Genomic DNA, 23,531 nt, shown 5'->3' with positions numbered 1-23,531 from the left:
GAAACTTTATGGGGTTTGGAGGGAGCCACGGCTTCCCCCATGTGCATGGACCCGTGCCGTTGGTACAGGGAGGAGGCGTCTGTCCCCAGAGCCCATGGCAGGGCCCCGGTCTGGGGGGACCCCCTCCCTCCTGCCCTGGCACCCACCAGCAGAGGGATGGCTCAACCTGGCCCTGGTGCCTCCTGTGCCCACGCAGGACCCTCTGCTGGGGTTGCTTCCCACAGGGGTAAGATTCTTGTGGTCTGCTAGCCATGCTCATGGTCTGCTAGCCACAGGCAGGGCTGAGCTGTCCTGGCCCCTGCCAGCCACAGGGTCTCTGCCAAGGGCAGAGCTGTGACCCTCGCAGCCACCTCCCACCCATCCAGCCCCACGGCTCTGCCCTGGGCTCCCCACCTCCAGCTCGCCTTGCTGTGCATCCTGGCTGAGGGTAGCGGCTCCCACGGAGCCAGGGATCACCAGGGATCACCCAGGGATCACCCAGGGATCACCCCGGCACTGCAGCAGTGTTTGCTTTGTGTTGGGCTCTCCCAGGCAGCCGAGGAGCTGAAGGCGGTTGCTCCCTGTGGGCAGCTGTTACCAGCTCACCCAGCCCTGCCGCAGCATCGCTGCCAACAGCTGTGTCCGACGGGGCAGCCCCCCCGCAGCCCCCTGCGTCCTGCAGCCGAGTGCTCCGGGCTGCACGGGGAGCGCTGTGCGTACTGGTGCTGTACCCAGCCCGTGCTGGGAGGGATGTGTTGAGATGGGGAGAGGGACAGCGCTGGGAAACCCTCCCCATGCAGCTGAACCAGCTCTGAGGAGGGAGCACGAGCTCCCTCCAGCCTGGGCTGCCTAAAACCAGCTGGGCTGCACCCGTGCAATGGGCTGGAGGAGGCTGGGCTGCCTCGGCTGGCGTGGCTGGGGAGCTGGGAGGCCTCCTTGGCTCCCCATGTGCTGGCCTGGCGCTGGTGGGCTCTGCTCAGCCTGCCAGGGGGGTGAGCAGCTCAGGAGGGATGCCTGGCCCTCAGGCTGCTGCTGGTCCTCTGCTCCAGGGACACGGTGGGGTCCCAGCATCACCCCAGGCTGGATGCCAGAGTCTGTGCCCAGCCCCAGGGACCCACAGCAGCCCCACGGCTGCCGCGGGGCTCCCTGCTGACCGAACCACACCAGTGTCTACTGTTGGTGCCAGGTCACACAGCCCCATCTCTGCCAAGACTCTCAGCACCGGGGGAGAGGACATGGTGTGGGAGGTCCTCAGGGACCAAACCCCCTGCCAGGTCTGACTGCCATCTGGGCCCATACACTCGCCTCTGGCAACATTGACACAGCCGGGTGCCTGAGCCACCACCAAAAGCGGAGCAGCCCGGCCCCAGCCCTGGCCTCCCCACATACTTGCTGCCATACGTACTGCTCAGCCAGGATGGAACTAATGCGGAAAACATGGCCCTGCGCCGCAGCCAGCACAACGTGGGCTGGGAGCAACAGCAGCATTGCCCTGCCCTCTGCCAGCCGTGCCGCCCGCCCTGGGGTCTGCCACTCGCCGCCACCTCTGGGATGCTGTGCTGGGTGGCCCAGGGGACCAGCCGTGCATGGGAGGCGGCGGAGCTGGCGCCGCTGGCTATCGAATCCCCAGCTGTTGAGTTTTGGATGCCACGGCCGCATGGCTCAGGTGCAGAAGTACTCTTCTGGCCAACAAGCAGGCTGGCCTCGGCTCCTGGGGTTTCCATCCCTCTTGGCACTGATCATGGGATGTGTTCCCTTCTCCAGGCCCTCCCCCTCCCCAGGAGCCAGCTCCTGTGTTAGTGTGTTGGAGGTGGGGGACGGGCCCCTCCTGCCCCACATCCTGCCCCGCGGCTGGGAGCGCTGGGCTCGGCTTGGCCAGCATTGCCGCTTCCAAATGAGCTGCGCTGGCTGGAGAGTGCCGTGTTTGTGCTGGCAGGGAGACGTGCGTGCTGGAGCCAGGGGGAGGATGAGCTTGGCACCGTGTGCCTTCTCCCGCCCTGGCTGTGGGTCTCTCCGGAGAGCAGGCATCCCTCTGGGTCTGGTGGCCAGCACTGGAAGAGGCTGCTCCCGGTGGGGTGTCTCTGGTGGGAGGGTGGGAGATACGGCACCTCTACAGACCCTCGCCGGCCCGCCGTGGTGGCAGAGCCTCGCTGGCAGGCACAGTGCAGTTGTGACCCGGTGGTGCGCAGTGTTCACAGCAAGGGGGATGCAGCTCATGGGACACAGCTCCTCCGGCACCGCGTCAGCATGGACGTGCCAACCCGGGGGGGCTGTGGACATGTGGGCACCCTCCTGTGCCCACCCCATCCCTCCTGCCCCCACGCCAAGTCCAGCTGCCCTGCACGGAGGTGCCGGAAGCGCCACGCTGAGTTTAGCTCTGGCAGAGTCCTCTGCTTTTCCATGCCAGCTCTGAAATCGTTAGCAGTCTTTTATTGGTGCTTTGCAAACAAGAGCGAGGGGGCTGCGAGCACTGCCTGCGCCGTGGGGTGAGTGCTGGCTGCCGGCTCCCACTGGGATGCTGGGAACCGCAGGACCCATCTGGGGGCCACATGGGAACCGGCAAGGAGCCGCCACCAGCCCCATGGTGACTCTTTCCCTCCCATCCTGGGCAGAGCGGCACCAGGGCCTGTGGGGAGACCAGCCTGGAGATGGTGGGCAGGTCGAGGCGCTGATGTGGGCTGGGGGCGTCCCAGCCCCGGGGGGAGCCCAGGGCAGAGGTGGAGCAGGACTGCGGGGGCTTAGGGCAGTGTGGGGAGCGCAGCTGGGCTCAGTTTGCCATGTGTTTTGGTAGCATCCGGACACACAGCTCCTGCGGCCGGGATTCAGCACGGATTGAGAGCCTGGGGATGCAGCCAGGGAAGTAAGTCCCTCTGTCACTATGGCCACGGCCAAGCCTCTTCCCGTGCCTGCAGCACGGAACAGCTTCCTCGCAGCACAGTGGCCCCGAGCCCCCTCACAGGGTGTGGGGAGAGCCCTGAGGGGCCAGGGAGCTGTCCTGTGCCCCTTCACACTCATGTTACTTGCTGCCACCCTCCGCTCCTCGCTGGGAGCCAGGCCAGCCGCTCCACAATGCAACCACACCAGCACAGGATCGGGGCTGAGGACTGTCACCGCTTGCAGGCTGTCCCCACTGCACTGTCACCGTGGGCATCTCTCAGCGGAGTTGGGAGCCAGCACTTGGCTCCGTCTGCTTGGCCCCAGGGTGGTTCACAGCCACTGCCGGTGAAATGTGCATCCCACGTGGCATGCCTGGCATGGCTGGTGGCAATGCTGACAGTTGTGTCTCCTGTGCCTTGCAGAGTGTCCTGGGACACAAGAACAACAAGGACTCCCGGCTGCTCTGGATGGGCTCCAGCAATTGCCTCATCTCCATCGGGTTCAGCCAGGTACAGTCCTCACCCGGAAGGTGGCCCTGGCACCACCGGGATGTCCCAGCCCCACTCCCTGTGGCAGCTGTGCTGGGACCCAAGGTGCTTTTTGGATGGCCTGTCCCCCATGAAAGCAGGCGGTCCCCTCCACAAGTGACCTGGCCCTTGCTGGGGATGGAGGGAGGCTGGCTGGTGAAGGAGGTGGTGCTGCAGGGCTGGCCGGGCAGCCCCGGTGCCACCAACGTTGTGTCTGTGCCCCTGCAGATGCGGGAGCGGGAGGTCAAGCTGTGGGACACACGGCGGTTCGGCGAGGCGATGCTCACCGTGGCACTGGACACCTCACCCGGGTAGGGATGGGGACTCACCACAAGGCAGGAGGACGGGCAGTGGGGACACGGGGTGGTGCAGCAGGGACGCCGTGGTCAGACACCCACGTGGAGCACAGTGGCAGAGCAGGAGGCGGCGGAGAGCTCCTGGCACCGGCACTGCTCAGCCACAGAGCTGGGGACAAGGCTGGGGATGGCGTGGTCACATCCCCGGCACTATTTGGGTGCCATGGGGTGTGGCAGTGCTGGGGATGGTGCGGAGGCATCCCCAGCAACGCTGAGGTGGGACGGGTGCTCTGTGGCACTGTGGCGGGTGCTGGCACTGCTGGGGACAGCACAGCAGTGTCCGAGGTGGCTGTAAGCTGGGAGGGTGCGTGCACTGGGGTAGCACAACAAGGCGCTACGTGTGAGCCAATCCCTTCGGCTCTGCCCATGTGCTGGAGCAGCTCAGCCCCAACCACCCGCTCCTGGTGGCGCCGCGGTGATTTGTGCCATGGTGCTGTGGCGGCTGCCCAGCCAGCCGTGGCCAGGCCGGCGGCAGAGCCAGGCTCACCAGGCCTCCCTTGGGGAAGTGGAAGAAGAGCTTCTGCAGCTGTAAAGGGTCAGCGCCCCTTGTCAAGGCGCGATGGAGCTGTCTCCCATCTGCAGGGCACGGCAGAGGTGGGGAACGCTCTGGTCAGACCCAGCCTGGCCTCTCCCATGCTGCCCCGCGAGCTGGCTTAGTGTTGCGGTGCGGACAAGGCAACAGGACAGGGAGGAGGAGGCAGTGCCTTCATCCCACCAGGGTGATGGGGGTTTGGGGCAAGGCCCTTGCCGGGCTGTGCTGGAAGCTGCCGGCTCTCCCCAGAGCTGCTGGCAAAGCACAGGGACACCGGGAGCCTCGCTGCACGCCGGGCAGGCTCTGTGGTGGGCCAGCACGCTGGAGCAGGCTGGGTGGTCGGCAGCCGCTGGGTGCCGATACGAGGCCTCTGGCAAGGAGCTGAGTGAGCCGTGACAGCGGGGCCAGCCCTCGGCCACTGTGCCGGCTGCCCCCGCGCCACCGTGTCAGCTCTGAGCCAGCAGCCAGGGCTGACAGGAGGGGAGAGCATCGGCTGCGGGGATGGTGGGGAGGTGCTGGCATGGTGGCCGGGGGAGCAGCCCCAGGTGGGAGCAGGCAGGGAAGCTGCCGCAGCATCCCTCACCCTCTTGTGAACTCCCGGGGTGAGCAGCCCGCGGCTCTCCTGCCCGCCAGCCCCGCCGGCACAAAGGGCAAAGGGAGCCGCCGGGTGGCCATGTCCAGCCTCAGCGACCAGCCATCATTAGAGTCCAGAGTGAACACTCCCAAAGGAGGCCAGGGCACACAGCATGCTGCAAGGGGACACTGGGGGTCCCTTATTGCTGCCAGAGGAGAATCCAGTGGGAATTACCCCAAATCCTGCTGCTTCACGCACCCTGCATGCATGGGCCTCCCCGCCGGCGCTGGGCCGGGGCGAGCCAGCTCGGCTAAATTGGATGCAGACGCCAGGCTGTGCTCAGCCCCCTCTGCGCAGGCTGGAGTTATTTTGGCTGCTGGGTTTATCGGCCGCCAGGAATGCGGCTGGCGGGCGCTGCCTGCACGTCACGCTGGGCCTCTGCCGGCTTGCGGCTGCGTGGCGTGGCGATACGGAGAGGGGCTGGGGGCAGGGGGGTGAGCGGGAACCCCCCTGTGCCGGGGAGCCGCCAAGGAGCAGGAGGTGCTTTTTTTAGGCCGGGAATGGCTGCGCTTCCAGCCCCAACCACTCCCCACCATAAATCTCACAAAGATGACAAATGGTGGAGGGGGATTTGGGCTGGCTCCCAGCAGCGGTGCCGAGTGGGGGCTGTGCTCTCCCTGCGGCAAAGCCGTCCTGACCGGGGGCCAGTGGGGTGCGATGCTCGGGAGCCCTGGTGCTGTGGCTAGGGCAGGGGCGCAGTGTTGGGGGGACCAGGTCCCCCCAGAGGCAGTGCCCGAACTGAGCTGTTGGTGCAGGGGGGGTTGCTGGGTGCTGCTGCTGCAGGAACAGCAGTCTGGCACCCCAGGGGTGGCGGAGCAGCTGGGGGTGCTCTTCGTGGATCTCCGGTGTGGCGGTGGGAGCCCAGCATGGGGCATGGGGGACTGTGCAGCAGTGCAGCGGTGCGGTGCAGGCCATGCTGCGAACCGCGCGTGGGGAGCCGGGCACAGCAGCAGCAGCTCATTGAGGCTCTTTGAGGAAGCAATCAGTGGGCGGGCAGGAAACTCATACCATTCATTACTGACGCCCGGCCGGCAGGAAGGGGACCCCCCGTCCCCACCGTGTCCGCACCGCATCCCCACCACGCCCTGCCACGGGGGCCCATGCTCATCAAGATGGCCATGTGTCCCAGGCACCATGTGGCACCCCGGAGTGGGGCCGTGGCATGCCCCAAGGTGGGGGACACCCCCCAGCGTGTACCATATCCCATGGAGTGGCTGCACCCCGGCCCAGCATCCATGGAGGGAGAGGACAGGGATGTGCCATTCACCCCCACATCAGAAAGTGCATTTTGGGGGTCCCCCATCCCAAATCCTGAGCAGGCAAGATCTTTGCGACCACATAAACCTGATTTTCAAAGCACCCCAGTTGTGCCGGGGCTGTGCTCAGGAGCTGACCCCTGGCCAGTGCCCAAACCCCTGAGGGAGCGGGTGGCAGGAGGCGCAGGTGTCCCCAGCCTCTCTGTGCCATGGTCCTCAGCGTGCCGCCTTCGGGTACCTGCCGTTCCCTTCAATCCAGGTTTTGTCTTCCTCCCTGGCCCCCTTTAATTAGATCAAGGAGCAGCAGGGCAGGAGCCAGGAAGGGGCCTCAATAGGTTATTGTTGCCCTAAATTGCAACCAGCACCGGCGGGGTTGGGTTACTGGCTCCAACTCGGGGTCAGCGACCAGACCCCACTGCCGCGCGCCCGGCAGCCAGTGCCGCGCTGCCCAGGGATGGGGCCGTCACCATGCCAGGGCTGGTGAGAACAGCAGCTCCCTTGTGTCACCATGTCTTTTGGTGTCCCAAAAATGTCCCCATGGAGGCTGGGGGTGCACACTCACCGAGCAGGGGGGCGGGCAGCCTCCTGCCCATGCCACGGCTGGCTCAAGGCTGAGGGTGGGTTGGCAGGGCTGAGGGCACTGTGTCTGCAGATGTCCTGGGGAGCCATGTCCCTGTGGCATGTGCCAGCGCAGGGCAGGTCTCCACAGGGCAGGACAGTGGTGGGGATGGCCAGGTGCCCTCCGCCCTTCATGGTGCAAAGTCCACCAGAGCTGGGAGGTGCTGAAGCCAGGACCTGCCCGCAGCGGGCAGCCAGCACGCCAGGATGTTTGTGGAGGAATTTGGGGCTGTTTGGCTCCCCCAGCGCTGGAGCAGGGCCTGGAGGGGCCTGGGTGGTTCCCCAGGGATGCTGCCCAGGGATGCTCAGCTGCCCGCTGCCCCTGCCCCAGCCAAGCCCTGTGGCTGAGATGGCTCGTGGGGGCTGGGCTTCAGCCCCAGCTCTCAAGGGCACCAAGGCACAGGACCCCACCAAGGCACGTGTCCCCGCTGTCATCCTGCCACCTCTTCTCAGTCACCACCTGTAATGGGGCCTTGATGGCCAGTCCTGCTCCCATCCTGCCTGGCCCCGACGCCAGTGCACTGCTTCTTCCTGGGACTTAGCAGCCCTTTTGGGTCATGCTGGGTGTTTTGGGGGTCTCTGGCAACACCCACCCTAGTGGTCAGGTCTCCATGGCAGAGCCCTGAGCAGCACTGGCCCATCCCCATCCCCCTGCAGACCCCTGCCCTCACCCCCTCCTCCCACAGGTGTCCAGGCCAGTGGCTGCTTGCCATAAGCAGGGCAGGGCCTTTTCCTGCTGCTCCCACTTGGCTGCCAACCTCAGACACGAGGAGGGGAGAGACCACCCCATCGGGTGCCACCCCCACAGTGGGACCCATCCCCGTGGGGTGAGATGCTCATGGGCAGCCGTATGAAGGAGTTAACGCCAGGGTGGCCACCCAGCCCCGCCGCCTGCCCCGGTAATTACGCCGTGTAAAAATAGCTCTGTGCACACACGGGGTGCTGGGGTGGGAAGGCAGCGAGCGGCTGCAGCGCCGAAATCGCTCCCAGATGGGCCACGGCCTTGGCCCACCAGCAGCTCTGCAGCCAGCCGGCGCTCCCGGCCCCAGCCTCCCAGCTTTCCAGGAAGCCGGCGGGATTTCTGCCTCTCCACAAGCTCTTCCTGGCAGCCGAGACGCTTCGCGGCAGCGTGTGGGGCTGCGGGACGGGCACACGCCTGCCTTGCCCCAGGGGAGCGGGGATGGGGACCCTCGGCATCCTGCACCGAGGCAGCGCGTCCCCCTGGGGCTCTGCTCTGGCTGTGGGGGCCTGGGGGACCCAGGGGACCAGGCGTTGGTTTCCATGGTGGGGCTGGGGGTGTTTCTTTGAAGGCCAGAGACCTCCAGGCTTGCAGCCATCGTGGTGCAGGCAAGATGGTGCCCGTGCTGGGCAGGGCCGGGCCAGTGCTGGGGCAGCAGGACTTGCTCTGGTGAAGCTGGTGGCTCCTTGTTGCAGCTTCCCACCGAGCCCCCCCATCCTGCCAGCGGCTTCTGGCCGGGGCTCTCGGTTACCAGCCCCGCCAGGCTGCATAGTGAGAGGGTTATTTTTTTGAGTTCATTTCAGGGGGTTTTGCAATCCTTCCCCAACGCTGATTCAGCGGGGAGGAATTAGCAGCGCCGCATGATGTGCCGCTCGGAGCGGCTCCTGGTGCGCGCCGGGGCTGGCGGTGGCCACAGGGACTTTTGCGCTCGGGTTTGGGAAGTGTGGGGGCTGGAAGGGCACTTTTTGGGCACGGCCGAGCTCCTGCAGAGCCACCTGGGTGCAGCTGTGGGTGTCGAGCCCCAAAGGATGCCAAGCACTGGCCACAGCATCCCCAAACCCCTGCGTGCCGAGGCTGAGCCCCGCTGCCCCTTTGTGCTGCTGCAGCCCCCTCCCCACGTGGCTGCAGTTGGCAGCAGCCCAGCCCCAGCCTGGCCCCCTCCCCACATCTCCCGGCTGGCACCTGGCCCTGCTGTGCCACCACGAGAACCCTGGCACAGGGCTCCCCAGCTGTGCTGCACCTGCCAAAGCCGAGCCCCTGCTTTGCTCCTGCCGTGCCGGGGCAGCCAGTGTGGCATCTCTAACACAGATGTGGTCACTTTGGAGCTGCTGGAAGTCCCCCAGGAGCAACGTGATGTGTTGAGGGGTCGTGGGGGCCCTGGGCACCCACCTGGCGCGTGGGGGGCTCCCTGCAAACCTCCAGTTAATTGCAAGTGGGGAAAACACCTTTGCTAACAAAGGGAAGGGCACATCATGAAGCCAAGCAGCAGGAGGGAAAGCGAGGGGCCAGGAAGGGGCTTAAGTGCCCTTGCAAGGTCCCTGCTGCCCAGTGCCGGCGGCGAGGGGACACGCAAGGACTGACCCCATGCCCAGCCAGGCTTGGGGGGCTACAGCAGCCGCCGGCCAGAGGCACCCAGCACGAGGCCGCAGCTCCGCCGGGGACTTTTCTTCTCTCCTCCTCGCGGGGCTGGAAAATATACAAAGCTCGCAGTGAAAATATTTACACAGCAGCAATTTTTAGAGGAATTTGGGATGTTAATTTGAAAAATCTGTGGGGAGAGGACCACAATGGGCCCTTTGAGTGGGCAAGCGTGGCCATCGCACCGACCCGCCCGCGCCGGCGAGGGGCCCCTCCTGCCACTGCGCCGGCCCTAATGGGAGCCAGCCCTGCCGGAAGCCCACCTGGGAGCCGGGGGGCTGCGCCAGACGGCCCCCGCTGCCGCCCCATGCCCCTAATTGCATCCAGAGCCGCTCGCTCCCGCCAGCAGCCCCGGGCGAGCGGGACCCGGGCGCTGGTGGGGTCAGGGCCGTACCCTGCGGCCGAGCGGTGCCTCCCGCCGGGCTGCCAGGGCCGGCGTGGCCAGCACGGCATGGCGGTGACCCTCGGCTCTGCTGGCGGCAGCCGCCGCGCTTCAGCCCGCTTTTGCTCATTCTCTCCAAATCAAACATACCTCAGCGGGCAGGGCCCCAACCTGGAAAATTCCAGCCCAAAAGATAAAGGATTGGAAAACGATTAAAACCAGAGGGTTGGAGCAGAAACTACTTGGCAGCAGGAATCTGCCGAGCGCCGGCTCCCAGCCCTCCCCGCCGGGGCCAGCGCATGAAACCGGCTGTTCCTGGGGCTGGGTGGCGGGGGGCTCAGTGCGGGGGCCCCAAGCCTTGGCTCTGGCTGCAGCCCCCCCCCCCATCTGGGGGGAAGCAAGCTGGCTGACACTTACCACGGGACCTTCAGGGGTCCCAGTGCCACCGGGAGTGACATTTGGAGGTTACGGAGGTTGGGCTGGGCTGCTTGTCCCGCAGCTGGCCCCGGAGCCATCTGGCAGGCAGGGAGGGATGAAGTAAGGCTGGATGATGCACAGGGCAGGGGCTGATTGGAAACCCGTGGCCTGTTTTGGGAACACCTCCTCAGCGCCCGCGGTGGGGGACAGCGCTGTGGGGGTGATGCCTCCCCTGCGCCGCTGCCCAGAGTCAGGAAAACTCCCCCCTCCATCGCCCTGACTCATCCCTCATCCCGGCGCTCGCCAACAACAACGGGAGGACACGGCTGACCTTCCCGCTCCTCCACGGGGAACAGGCCAAGCTGCCCGCACCCCGGGGTGAGATGGGCAGTGCCTGCAAAAGCACTCGAGGCTGTGCAGAGGTTTTCATTGTTGTTATTTTTTTGGGGTTGTTTTTTTTGTTTTTGTTTTTTTTTTGTTACAAAAAGACACCCTTCTGGTCTGCCTTACAAAAGAGATGTACACAAACCTGTACTAGGAAAAAAAAAAAAAAAAACGTTTTCCCAGAAGAAATGGGAAATAACCGTGTATAAATATTCTCTTCGAGTTCTTAAAGCTTCAATTCCCGGTTTGCCTGCTTGGCACTTCCTTCGGCCCAGGGGTCCCGAGGGTCCCAGAACCTCGGCCGGGCCTTATTCCTCACATCAGCTTCCAGGGAGTCGAGAGTCACGGGCCATGCTCTGCTAAAGGACCCTTGTTACCAGCACGTGGACATCCCTTAGCCGAGTCACTGGCAGCTTTCTTTTTAGCAGTGGCTAAAAAAAGCCCACCCAAACCCCAAATTAAAAACCCAACCCCTCTCTCTCACTACCCACGTTCTACGCAGAGTCACAGAAATCAAGGCACTGAACGGTAAAATTAGTGTCTCCTCCCGAAGCGTGGCAGCCTCTCAGAAATTGCACGTTATGGGTTTGGGGTTTTTCTGCCTTAATTCAGTTAACTCCTCACCTTCCTCGCCCCAGCGCTGCCGTTGGAGCTTGACCCTTGTCTTAACCCTTGTCTGTCTGGGGCTCCCCTTGCCCCGCAGCCCCGTCGTGCCTGGCTCAGAAATAGGAGGGTTTGAGCCCTGGGGTGTTGTTGTTGCTGGGGTAGTGCGACTGCATGAGTGGGACCTCGCACTCGGAGCCACCAGAAAGCATTGCTGCCTCTGGCACCTTGTGGCCGTGGCTGTTCAAATCCCCATTTTCCAGGCAGGCTTTTACCCCTTCCAGCTCCAGTGGGCTGGCATCCACACCAGTGCCGGTGTGTGCCTTCGCCCGGCGGTGCCGGCGGTAGTACATGCCAACGGTCACCACCACCACCAGCAGCAGCACAGCGGCCAGTGCGGGGACAATCATCAGGGTGAGGTTGCTGTCCTTGCTCTGGGTGACGGGGGAGTGCTGCTGGTGGCTCACTGGCAAGGTCTGCACCTCGGCGCAGTGCTCCTCCTTGGAGACCTTCTCCCCCAGGGGCCCGATGCAGATGCGGTAGGTGCAGTTGGGCTTCAGCGCCCGCACTGTGTACTCAGAGAGCGAAGCTGGCAAACGCAGCATCACCGGCCGCTTGTCCAGCCCGGAGAGGTTTCGGTAGCTCAAGCGGATGCCCTTCAGCTGCGCTTTGGACTGGACGTAGTTCTGCAGGTCGACTTTAAGGGAGGTGCTGCTGACCTGCGCGATGCTGATCCGCCGGCTGGGTGGCGGGGCCGGCGTGTTTGGGGCTGGCGTCGTCCCCCTCACCTCCACCTCGCAGTACACCCCGGCAAAGCCCACCGGGCACAGGCACTGCAGGTAGTTTTGGGCACCCAGGTGGCAGGTGCCGCCGTTCAGACACGTGCGAGGGGGACAGATGGGCGGCAGGGGGCTGGTGGGGGCCAGGGTGCCGCTGAAGGGCACCGGCGTGGAGCTGCCCTGGGGAGCCCTGGCCCCCGGGGTGGGAGCGGCAGTGCTGGGCTGCGGTGCCAGGCGGCTGCTGGTGGGGAGCGGCACAGGTGGCGGCAGCGTGGTGGTGCGTGGCGTGGTGGGGGGGGTGGTGGTGGTGGGGCAGCCGAAGTCAGCGTACTGCAGGTGGTGGAGGAGCTTGCCAGAGTTTTTTGGGGGGAAGTGGCAGCGTGTCTCCTCAGGCCGCCGGAGGACCACGCTGCTGGCATTGACCCACTGCACCAGCCAGCTCATCTGGCAGATGCAGTTGAAGGGGTTGCCGGCGGCTGTCACAGTCCGCAGCCTGGGGAAGAATCTGGAGAAATCCCGAGGGATGGTGTTGATGTTGAGGTTGCTGATGTCCAGCTCCTGGAGGTTGTGAAGGTTGTGGAAGTCCTCTGCTGGCAGCTGGGAGATGCGGGCATTGCCAGCCAGGCTGAGCTTGGTGAGGCTCCCCAGCCGCCGCAGCACCGCCGGGACACGCTCCAGCAGGTTGTCGGAGACATCCAGCTCGTGGAGGTTGTTCTGGGCCTGGAAGAGCTCCTCGTTTAAGCTCGTCAGGCCCAGACCTGCGATCTTCAGGGACTCAATGTTGACAGCATGGAAGGCCCCTGGTGCAATAGTGGGGATCTTGTTCCAGCTGATGTCCAGCAGCAGGAGGTTGGGCAGGTCGAGGGGTGGCACGGCCCAGAGCTGGTTGTTCTGCAGCTTCAGCTCCAGCAGGTTCTCCAGCGTGTCAAAGGCAGCAGCATGGATGTGCTGGATCCTGTTCTTCTGCAGGTAGAGCCGCTCCAGCAGCCGCAGCCCATGGAAGGTCTCGTTAGTGATCTCCTGCAGCTGGTTGGAGGACAGGTCCAAGTTGACAAGCTCCGTCAGGGGCTGGAAGATGTTTTTCTGGATGCTGGTGATCTTGTTTTGTGAGAGGTCCAAGAGCTGGAGGGTGGGCAGGCCCGCAAAGCTGTCCTCACTGAGCATCGTGATGCCATTCTCAAAGACGTAGAGGGAGAGGGTGTTGGGGGGCAGCCCCTGGGGCACGGTCTGGCCCCGTCTGGCCGCGCACAGGATGGTCTTGGGGTCTTGGCACTGGCAGCCTGCGGGACATGCCCCAGCCAGCTCCCTGGGGGCCAAGAGAAGCAGCGTGCAAAGGATCAGCTGGTTCATGGTGTCAGCTCTGCGGAAGAGAGAAACCCAGCCAGGGTTAGGGGCAGGGCCCAGCAGGGGGGAGCTCTGGGCTGGCAGGGCTGTGGGGTGCCTCAGACCCCCAGCTGCTACCGCTGCACCCCTGCTGGGGGGAGAGCCATCTCCCCGTGCCCTGCCTGGGACCCTCCAGCCCCGGAGGGACTGCCCAGGGAGTGGGAGAGTCCCCACCACGTTCCTGCCTCCTCTGCGCTGCCACAGCCTGCAACAGAGCTGGTGACAGTGAAGCCCCACGCCGGCTGCCCACCCCAGCTCCACGCTCTCTCCCTCCCTGGACCCCCAAGATATAGGGACGTGGTACCTTCGCGCACCCCAGGCTCTGCCACCAGACGTGTCCCGCCAGCTTTGGCCAGGTCTCTCGGGGCACCGAGACCCCCAGTACCTCCCGGCGGCTCTCGGCAGGGTGCAAGTCAAACACAGGGATGCAGAGGGAGCACGGCTCTGCCTAGGAGCCCGGGGAGGGGGTGGGAGCCTGGCCGGCCTTCCCGAGCTCCCAGCTCGGCTTAACCCTTTGCTGGTGCCGCCATCCCGGCACAGTGTCTGCTCCTGCCCGGATCGGATCGCCGGCAGCAGCGATCCCGCTCGGGGATGGGGGCACACGGCGTGGTCCCCACCATGGGGTGCCCGAGCACAGGCTGCAGGACCAAAGGAGCTGGGTGCTCCCTGCCCCATGGGTCGCCCCTGTGCCCCGCAGTGTCCCACAGAGTCCAGGGGGCTCGTACTCACCCCTGAGCTGGCTCCTGTCCCCTGAGATCCGTGGGTCACCTTGCTGTTCCCTGCCAATGCTGGCACCCTGGGGACTTTGCACAGCACGCTGGGCTGCGTCCTTGTCCCTTGGGGACAGGGGGGATGGAGGGGGGGATGCTCTTGGGGTGAGCAAGGCTCACCAGGGTGACCCCCGCCGCTGTCACAGCTGGCGGTGCCCCACAGGGCTGGCTCCTCTCTCAACCCCTTCAGCCCTTTTAATGACACTCCTAATTAGCACAGGCTGGGCCGAGGACCAGCCATCTCCTGCCACCCCATCTCAGGGGATGTGGGGGTGGCGGAGCTGGGTCCCCAGGCAGGGAAGAGGCAAACCCCAGCAGGCTGCCCGAGGTGGGGGTGCTGCCGGCATCCCGCTCCGCTAGCCCCTTCCCCAGCCCCAGCCCCGCCACCTCCTCCCCGGCTCAGGGCTGGTTCATGGCTGCAGGCAAACACCCTCCCTGCGGCTCACAGGGGCCTCCACCGTGTGCGAGGGGCTGCTGGGTCGCACGTGCTGCCTGCCCTGGCCACCCCTCCGCTGTGGGGGGCCCTGTCCCGGTCACGCCGGCGGTGACAGGACACCAAGTCCTGCACCAGGAGGGTCTGGACCCGTGCTGTGCCCCAGGCCAGCAGAGCCCCCCGTGCCGCGGGGGCACCGGTGCCCACCCACAGCCCGATGGGGTTAACGCGGCGGCGGGTTCTGACCTTGCCTCTTCCCCGGGCAGCCCCCCCAGGGTGGGGTGCACCCGAGGGTGGGGTGCGCCCTTGCTGCTGGGCAGGGTCACCACAACCGACTGAGTCACTTGGCCTGTGTGGCCCTGCCCTGCCGTGACCTGTGCAGTCAGCCCCCCACCCCCCCAATGCTGAGGAGCTGCGCTGTATCCAGGGGGTCACCGCCACCCAGTCCCCTCCCTGGCACCCCCAGCTCAGCCCCCAACCACCACTAGGTCCAGCTGCACCCCCACATCATGGCCAGGCTGTCGGTGCCCGGGATGAGGACAGAGTAGAGCCAAGAAAGCATCATGGAGAGCTCACGGAGCACTTTGTGGGGCTCAGGGGGCTGGGGGCAGCCCTGGCACCCCCCGCCACCCCGCCAGCGCGCCAGGTGGCTCCGGCAGCCAGAGGATGCTGGCTGGCAGGCAAAGGCTGCCAGGGCGCAGGGTGCCGGTGTGCCAGCAGTGCCAGGCCACCCGGGTGAGCAGTGCCGGAGCGTGGCCAGGCCTGCGGGAGGCTGGCGAGGCCAGGGCTGGTTTTGCAATGCCAGGGTCGGGTTTCGCTGACGTGTCCCGTGCTGCAACCAGCTGCTGACTCCAAGTCTCTCCAGTCCCTTTAATTATACTGGCATTTCCTCCCCGCCTGCCAGGCTCCCCGCTTTGGGCAGGTTCGGCCGGCCCAGCCACGGCCGCGCATCCCCGCCTCGCCACGAGCGCCGGGCAGGCTGGCACGGTTGCTCCACCCGCACGCCTCCGCCACCTCTCCCTCGGCATCACCCCGCTCCGCCGGCACACGCCAGCATCCCGCCCGCGCACCGCCTCCCTGCTGACACCGTTGTAAGGGTTAACCCAGCCCCAGCTCGCTGGGGTGCTCACCCCTCTGAAACAGGAGGGACAGGGGAACAGCTTCCCCACATCCAGGGGGGGTCCCCGAGGGTGGAGAGGGGCCCCCAGTTCTGCTGGAGGTGTTGGGACCGCCCTGCCAGCGGCCTGCTGCTGCCTTGGCTGGGCTCCCCCGCGCCTGCACCGCAGATATTTGCCGAATTATTCATATTTTCCGGCTGCGGGGAGGATCTGGGCTCAGATTCCCCCAGTCCCAGCTCAGCCTTTCCCTGCCAGCCTGCTGGGGTGGGAGTGTTGTGTCCCCCCCCTTCCCTGCCTGCAGCCCCCTGGCCAGGCTGTCCCACTGCCTGCCCAGGGTGAGGGACTCTGCCAGGGACACCCCACTTCACACCTGCCACACGTTTTATGGACGAGGCCAACGCTGTCCCTATGCCACAGGGTGACACCTGTGCAGGACGGGCCAGAGGAGCCCTCCCAGGGGTCCCTGCCTTTCCGCGCTGCTCAGGGACATGGCTGCTCCCCCCAGGGAACGCGGCACAGCCAGGATGTCCCTTCCCGCACCGGCAAGCCAGGCTCTGCAGCCGAACAAAGCCACCGTTGTTGCCGGCAGGCCGGTAGGCTGCCTCCTCAGCCGGCAGGCACCAGTGCGGGCAGGACAGGGGCCCTGCACGAAGCTGGACCCTGCATGTGTTCCTGTCACCGCAGGGAGGGACACTGTCTTCACCGGGCGGGATGCAGGCACTGCTCCCCTCCCTTACGCCCCCCCAGCCAAACCCATGTCAGCACATGTCCCCAAGACCCAGCCAGGGGGATGCAGGATTAAGCCCTTAATCCTCCTCCCCTTCAACCCACCCTGCACCACCGCAGCTCCCACCTCCTCCTGGGCTCCCCTCCCTATTTAATTAAAGTTTCCGCAGCAGCCCCGGAGGAATGCAGGCCTGGTTATTGCATTCCCCAGGGCACTCGCCAGCCCCTCCGGAACGCTCCTGCCCCTTTGACCCGGCCGCGCTCCCCGGCTCAGGTGCCGGCAAGGAGGAAAAACCAGCAGAGCTGCTTTACTGGCAGCCAAACCGCCTCCGGAGGAGCCCGAACCCCAGCAGAGGTTGGGAGGAGGCTGGCGATGGTGCCACGCGTGGCCCCGGCAGCACAGGCAGATTCCTACGGCGTGACTGAGGCGGTCGCGGCTGTCCCCGAGCGTTTCCTCCTGCCGCGTCCCGCCGGCAGAGCCAGCCGGGCAAGCAGCACTTGCGTCAGGGCCACCCGGGCAGGCCAGCCGGCCTTGGCGTGGCACAGGGAAAAACAGTCATTAGTGTCATCCTTGACGGCGGCACTGCCCAGCACCGTGTGGGCAGCAGCATGGCCCCGGCTGGGTCAGGCCCGTCCAGCTGCCCCGGTCCCAGCAGGATGAGACCTGCCAGCATGGGGCACGTTGGCAAGAGCCTGTATGGGGGGGACATGACATGAGTGGGGGTTTTTGGTTGGGGAAAGGGGTCTTGGAACTGAGGCATCTCTGCTGGGATGCGCTGGCTCTTGTGACAGCTCCCAGCCCAGGAGGGGAGCTGGGCATGGAAAGGGTCACTTACCCCACGGTGGCCCAAGTCACACCTAGAGAGGGTGACAGCAGCTGGCACCCCCTCAGCACATGCCAGGTGACAATGAAGCACACAGGGAGCACTGCTGGCAGCAGGAGAAGCGGTGGGGTATCCCTGCCAGCCAGCAGCCAGGCTGGCCGGTGGCCCTGCTGGCACCCATCCCTCTGTGCCAGCTGGGGGGAAAACCCTTGCTGGCACCGCCCGGGGACTCTGCTCAGCACCACGGCAGGTCAGTGACCCGAGATGCTGGCCCTTGAGGACAGGCAGGGTGAAGGCAGCCAAACCCCACCCCAGCCGAGCCCTCTGCCGATGAGGGTGGTGGACACGGCTGCCAGCAGCTCCCACCTCTGCCTGACCCCATAGGGCAAGCCCTGCCACCACGTCTGCCAGGGCAGGCCAAGCACAGGATGGGCCCAGGACCACAGCGGGGTCCTGCAGCCCTCCTGCTGCCAGGGTGGGTCACAGCCACGCAGCCACAGCTGGAAGGAGCTGAGCTCCACATTACCCCCAGCCACATCCCCTCCCATTCCCGGGACAGCAGCAGCACCAGGCCGAGGTCCCCAGGCCAGACCCCAGCACATCCCATGGCGTAACAGGCACAGGCAGGGGACAGGGGACCAGGGTCCCTGCCCACACCCTCACCACCCCAGCCAAATTGCCACCAGCCTGGGCAGGGAACAGCAGGTGCCCCATGGCCCGGCCAAGGCCTGGCAGGGAGCACAGCACGACCCTCACCGAGGCCTGCAAGCAAGGCACTGGCCCCGGGTGCCCTGCCTGCAGCCAAGCCCCGGGTGCCACCTTGCCACCCGCGGGGGGCTGCCAGCCCCGGTGCCCCGCTGCCCAGCCGAGGCCCTCCGGGCCCCTCAAGCCCCACCACCGCCCCGAATCCCCCCGGGGGGCCCAGCAGAGTTCACTCCCGCCCGTAGGCCGCCGCCCCCCGAGCCCCCGGCCCCGTGGGGAGGGCAGGGCACGGGCACCGGTACCCGGTGCCGCGGGACTCACCGGGCCGGGCCGGGGCGGTCAGTCCATGGCGGCGGCAGCCAGCGGCCGGGCGGACGCTCCCCTCTGCCGGCGCCGGGCGCGGGGGGCGGCTTTAAAGCGGTGGGGCGGAGCCTGAGCTCCCGCCGCCTTCCCATTGGCTGTGGGGGAGGAGGGGTGGGGCGCGGCTGCCCCGGAGGCTCCGCCCCCCCGCGCACCTGGGGCCCGACACGGGGCGGGACCCCCGGGACCCCCAGCGTCCCAGCGCCCTTGCTGCGCCTGTGGGGGCCCTGTGGGTATCTCCCTCGTATGCACAGCGCCCCTGGCACGGCCGTAACACCAGGGGCTGGGTGCCCTAGGCACCCCCTGGGACCCCCATACCCAGTGTGCGGGGGACCCCAGCCCCAGTGTGCCCCGGCATCCGCAGAACCCCTGCCACCACCTGCTGGGGGCAGGGAGGACAGCGGGTGGCCCTCGCAGGGCTGCCCCCATGGCCCGGTGATGGCAGAGCTGTGCTGCAGGACAACAGTCCCGGTTCGGCACCATGGGGACAGCACGGGGACAGCCAGACACCCAGGGTGTCCTTGTCCCAGCCCTAGGCCCCGGTGGTAGTGGAAGTGCTGGTGACGGTGACCGCAGCTGGGCAGGGAACCCTGCCCTGGCAATCTTTGCCTACATCGTGCCAACAGTCCCAGGGCAGGACTGTGCCGCACCAGCTGGGGCTGTCCCCTGTGCCATCCTGTGGCACCACCGGGGTGTCCCTGCCATGGGGACCTGCTGGGGCAGGAGCATGGCACAACCTTGTTTTCACCGTATGGTGTAAAGGGCTGGCACGGCACGGCACAGCTCTCTCCCCTCGGCAAGGCCACAGAAATGTCAAAAGTAACAGATTGTCCCTTTGTTCTCTGCCTGCTGAGCTCCCTCTGGCCCTGCCAGGGAAGGCAGTGGCGGCTCCGTGCTCCTCGTCACCACCAGCCCCTGCAGCCACCAAGCATTCCCTGTCACAGTCCCCTCCGAGCATCCCCGCGGTCATTGTCCCTCCGCTCACTGAGCGCTCCCCCAGCCATGGTCCCCTGCAGCCACCGAGCACCCCCCGGGCCACAGGCTGGGACAGGGTGCAGGACATGGCCATGGCACAGGGACACGCTCCAGCTGGCACTGCCCTGACCGCAGGGTGCTCCGGGGCTGGTGGCACGGCAGGTGCCAGGTGAGGCGTGCGGCGTGCTGGGGTGTGCCATGCGCCTGCTCTGAACTGCCCGAGCCGGCCCGGCCAGCCCCAGGGCTCCCGTGCAGGTGCTGGTGGCTTCCCTGGGCAGGGCGGGCTGCCATCGCTGGGCACAGGGCACAGGGCTGGGAGCAGGATACCCTGCGGCTGGGAGCCGGATACCCCATGGCTGGGCACGGCTTGGTGGCAGACACCGTGCAGCCAGGGCTGGGAGCAGCCAGCAGTGCCGGCAGCACCGTCCCACTGCCACCCTGCCACCCCGGGGTGGGACAGCGAGGGTCGCGCCGTGAGGCGCTGTAAGGCAGGGGAGCAGCCTGGCACGCTGAGGGCACCCAGGTGCTGCCCACCCGCTGCTGCAGGCCTGATCCTGCCTGCATGTCCCCAGGACGGAGTTCAGGGCCTGCAGCTGTGGGGGACAGTGCAAGATCCAGCCCTGTGGCTGTCAGGGTGCTGTGCTGAGGGGTGCCCCCCGCTCAGCACCCTCCATTCCCTTGCAGGGCGACCATCCCGCTCTATGATGCCGACACAGGGCTGCTGGTGCTGGCAGGGAAGGTGAGGACCCACGGGGTACAGCGGGGTGCAGGGGGTGCGGTGGGGTGCAGACAGATGCAGAAGGGTGCAGCAAGGTGCATGTGGGTGTAGAAGGATGCAGGGGGGTGCAGTGAGGTGCAGCAGGGTGCACATGGGTGCACTGGGGTGTAGAAGGATGCAGGGGGGTGCGGAGGGCTGCCCCCGACAGCCCCACTCAAGCCCCATCCCCTCTGCCTCTTTTCCAGGGAGAAAACCTCCTGTACTGCTTCGAGGTGGCACCCGCGCAGCCGGCGCTCACCCAGGGTAAGCAGGGTACATCCCGTGCCAGGCTCCCGGAACCCCGGGGGTCTCGGCCCGGCTTGCACTGCCTGCCCTACAGCCACCCTGCCTGTGCCCCAGTGACCCAGTGCCGGACGGAGGGCAGCACGTGGGGCCTGGCCGCTGTGCCACGCCTGGCTCTGGACGTCATGGCCTGCGAGGTGCTCCGTGTCCTGCAGCTCACTGACACCGCCCTCATCCCTGTCAGCTACCTGGTGCCACGCAAGGTAAGGGGAGGCTGCAGGTGGCACCACATCACAGGTGCCTGGTGCCATCTCATGGGTGACACCTCACTGGTGCTGGGTGACAAAGGGCACCCAGGTTCTGGGGGACCCTGGTTCCCAGCCTGGGGAGAGCAGAAGAAGTAAAACCTGGGTGCTGAAACCTGGGTGCTGATGGTGGGCAGTAAGGCTGGAGGGTGGGTGCTGCGGTGCTCAGGCTGAAACCTGGGTGCTGATAGCGGGTAACAGAGTCTGGGTTTGCTGGGTGCTAGATTTGGGAAGCCCAGTGCTTCATGGAAGATGCTGGGTGCTGGAAAGTGGATCCTGAAAGCTGGGTGCTGCCTCCTGGGTGCTGAGTGCCAGATCCGGAATGCCTGGTGCTTAAAGCGGTTGAAATTTGGGTGCTGGGTAGTGGAGTCTTGAGTGCTGGAGGCAGGACTCTGGGTGACAGCTGGAGGCTGGGTGCTAGGGCTGGTGCTGGAAGTGGGGTGCTGGGTCCTGTAAGGGGTGATGTTGGGATGCGGGTGCTGTCTCAGAGGCTGGCTGCACTCAGAGGTGTGCAAGGCAGCCTGACACCGGGCAGCATCTGACACCTACAGGCTTCGGCGCACAGCGTGCAGGGACAGGGGCTCCATGGCCGGAGGGTCTGGGGTGCCAGGGGGGGTCCAGGGGGAGCTGCAGCCCAGAGGGTGCCAGCTGGCAGCAGGATGGGGGCTGTGGGGTTTTGGGGACACCCACTTTGCCCCATCCCCTCTCCCACAGTCCATCCAGGACTTCCATGAGGATCTGTTCCCTGACTGCGCTGGGACAGTGCCAGCCACCACCGCCCAGGCCTGGTGGGCAGGGGACAGCCAGCAGGTCAGTGTCACCCGGGGGGTGTCCTTGCTGGTGGCATTGCCAGGGGCTGCCACTGCCCCTCGCCCACCGTTCTGCCCCCCCGCAGGTGCGGAGGGTGAGCCTGCACCCTGCACGAAGGCCCACGGAGACCTTCACCTCCCCCGTCATCGCCTGCACCCAGCTGCAGGCGGCCGACAGCAGCCCCACCGACGCCGACCGCAGCGTGAGCACGGGGTGCTGGGGGGTGTGCCAGGGGTGCCGAGGCATTGGGGGGCTCGGCAGGGCTGGGACACTGGCACCCCCTGCCCACCTGCTTTCCCTTCTGTAGGAGGGCAGTGGCTACTCCTCGCCATCCTCACTGGCCTCACCGGGCAGTGCCGCCACCTCCCTCTCGGCCAGCACCGGCCCCTCTAGCGGCTTTGCCAGCAGCCCCAGCCAGAAGTCACTGCAGAGCATTTTGGGTGAGCGAGCGGTGCGGTGGGCTCGGTGTGCCCGGGGGGGCTGCGCTGGGGGGACCCGGGGCGCTCACCTGTACCCCGCCTGCACCAGGGCCCAGCTCCCGCTTCCGGCATGCGCAGGGCAGGGTGCTGCACCGCGACACCCACCTCACCAACCTGCGGGGGCTCAGCCTCACCACACCGGGCGAGTGCGACGGCTTCTGCGCCAACCACCAGCGCGTCGCCCTCCCCCTGCTCTCCGCCGGCGGGCAGATCGCCATCCTCGAGGTACCCCTGGCACGGCACAGTGGCCGGTGTGGCGCCAGCCGGTGCAGTGCAGGTGACACCCCTGGCTCTCTCCCGCAGCTCTCCAAGCCTGGCCGTCTCCCTGACACGGCTGTGCCCACCATCCAGAACAGCGTGGCGGTGGCCGACCTCTCCTGGGACCCCTTTGACCCACGGCGCCTCGCTGTTGGTATGTGTGCCATCCCCTGGGGAGGGCACTGGGCTAGCCCCAAAGCACCAGGCATGCCAGATCGCCATATTAACCCCTGCCCACTCGTTCTGGTGCCGTAGCGGGTGAAGATGCCAAGATCCGGCTGTGGCGGATCCCTGAAGGAGGGCTGCGGGAGACACTGCAGGAGCCCGAAGTTGTCCTCCAAGGTGAGAGGCGTGTGTGGAGGCACACCGAGCTCACCGCGCTGGGGAAAAGCCAGCCCAGTGGTGTCCGCATCCCGGCGCAGGTGGGGATTTCCACGCATCACTCAACCTTACCAGGTCACACGGAGAAGATCTACTCCATCCGCTTCCACCCCGTGGCATCTGATGTCCTGGTTTCCTCCTCCTACGACATGACGGTACGGATCTGGGAGCTGAGCCCCGGGCGGGAAGCCTTGTGCCTGCGGGGACACACCGATCAGGTAAGGGATGACACATCTGGGGACACTCGAGGGTTGTGTTTGGTCAGGCAGGGCACATGGGGCATACAAACACACACACAACATCTATCTCCCCAGATCTTCAGCCTGGCTTGGAGCCCTGATGGGAAGAAGCTGGCAACAGTGAGCAAAGACGGCCGGTTACGGCTGTATGAGCCCCGGCACAGCCCTCAGCCTCTACAGGTGTGAGCACGGTAGTGGGGATGGGCTGGAGAGCTGGGGTGCAGGCAGGGACCTCTGCCCCCACCACGGGCACCTGCCTGCACCCCCAGCTCTCTCCAAGCAGGCAGGGTAACCTTCACCCCACACAGGAGGGTCCAGGTCCTGAAGGGAGCCGTGGAGCACGCCTGGTTTGGGTTTGCAGTGGCGACTACCTCCTGGTGTCTGGCTTCGATAGGTAAAGCAGGGGACACACACCGGGGCAGGGGTCCCCAAGGGACACTGTGCCCCCCCACATTGTCACCTCCTTGCAGCCGCAGTGAGAGGAGGATCCTCCTGTACCGGGCACAGGCACTGCCTGAGGGACCCTTGTCTGTCCTTGGGCTTGACGTGGCCCCTTCCACCCTCCTGCCCTTCTATGATGAGGATACTGGTGTTGTTTTCCTCACTGGCAAGGTGAGGGCTTGCCCCCCCAAAAAAACAGGGGGCTACCTGCCTACAGCACCCCAACAGTGTGGAGGGACCCTCTATGCACCCCACTGCCAGCCGCCATCTCACTTCATCCCCAGGGTGACACCAGAGTCTTCCTCTACGAGGTGACACCTGAGCCCCCCTATTTCCTCGAGTGCAACAGCTTCACCACCAATGAACCCCACAAGGTAAAGGGGGGGTCCTCCAGGGCCGTGCTGCCTGTCCCTGACCCCTCTGCCTGTGCTGCCAGACCCGTGGCAGGCCCTGCTCATGCTTCTGCCCCATCAGGGCTTTGTCTTCCTGCCCAAAACGGTGTGTGAGGTGCGGGAGGTGGAGTTCGCCCGAGCGCTGCGCCTTGGGCAGAGCACTCTGGAGCCGGTGGCTTTCCATGTGCCACGCGTCAAGGTGGGTGGCAGGGCC

General features: G+C 66.1%; 2 protein-coding genes across 4 annotated transcripts in view; one reads left to right on the top strand and one right to left on the bottom strand.

Moving 5' to 3' along the window:
- Positions 1-23,531, top strand: part of CORO7 (coronin 7) — a 38,512-nt gene that overhangs the window by 14,111 nt on the left and 870 nt on the right. For 2 of the 3 annotated variants that reach the window (XM_040590994.1, XM_040590995.1), the window contains 17 exons: positions 3,279-3,365; positions 3,612-3,694; positions 19,697-19,751; positions 19,976-20,033; positions 20,130-20,275; positions 21,032-21,127; positions 21,213-21,329; positions 21,435-21,567; positions 21,656-21,831; positions 21,910-22,018; positions 22,120-22,206; positions 22,321-22,463; positions 22,560-22,664; positions 22,793-22,878; positions 22,955-23,096; positions 23,210-23,299; positions 23,400-23,516. In XM_040590994.1, coding sequence (XP_040446928.1) covers positions 3,279-3,365; positions 3,612-3,694; positions 19,697-19,751; positions 19,976-20,033; positions 20,130-20,275; positions 21,032-21,127; positions 21,213-21,329; positions 21,435-21,567; positions 21,656-21,831; positions 21,910-22,018; positions 22,120-22,206; positions 22,321-22,463; positions 22,560-22,664; positions 22,793-22,878; positions 22,955-23,096; positions 23,210-23,299; positions 23,400-23,516 — 1,830 coding nt within the window. Of the gene's footprint in view, positions 1-2,482; positions 2,840-3,278; positions 3,366-3,611; positions 3,695-19,696; positions 19,752-19,975; positions 20,034-20,129; positions 20,276-21,031; positions 21,128-21,212; positions 21,330-21,434; positions 21,568-21,655; positions 21,832-21,909; positions 22,019-22,119; positions 22,207-22,320; positions 22,464-22,559; positions 22,665-22,792; positions 22,879-22,954; positions 23,097-23,209; positions 23,300-23,399; positions 23,517-23,531 lie in introns of those variants that run through there. The other variant, XM_040590996.1, reaches the window with a different exon arrangement.
- VASN (vasorin) lies at positions 8,204-19,343 on the bottom strand. Its single transcript, XM_040590998.1, has 2 exons — positions 17,999-19,343; positions 8,204-13,081 (listed from the first exon to the last, which is right to left on the bottom strand). Exons 1-2 carry the CDS (start codon positions 18,130-18,132, stop codon positions 11,059-11,061), a joined length of 2,157 nt encoding a protein of 718 aa, XP_040446932.1. The 5' UTR covers positions 18,133-19,343; the 3' UTR covers positions 8,204-11,058.

The sequence above is a fragment of the Falco naumanni genome, chromosome 4 (assembly GCF_017639655.2).
Source record: "Falco naumanni isolate bFalNau1 chromosome 4, bFalNau1.pat, whole genome shotgun sequence".
Taxonomy (NCBI): Eukaryota; Metazoa; Chordata; class Aves; order Falconiformes; family Falconidae; genus Falco; species Falco naumanni.
This window is presented reverse-complemented; position numbering and strand designations above follow the sequence as displayed.

Excerpts from the sequence above, each read along its gene's own strand:
- VASN (XM_040590998.1), bottom strand. The coding sequence starts at position 18,132 with ATGGGAAGGCGGCGGGAGCTCAGGCTCCGCCCCACCGCTTTAAAGCCG. Across the intron at positions 13,082-17,998 it reads GACCGCCCCGGCCCGGCCCG|AGCTGACACCATGAACCAGC; the intron begins GTGAGTCCCGCG and ends TCTCTTCCGCAG.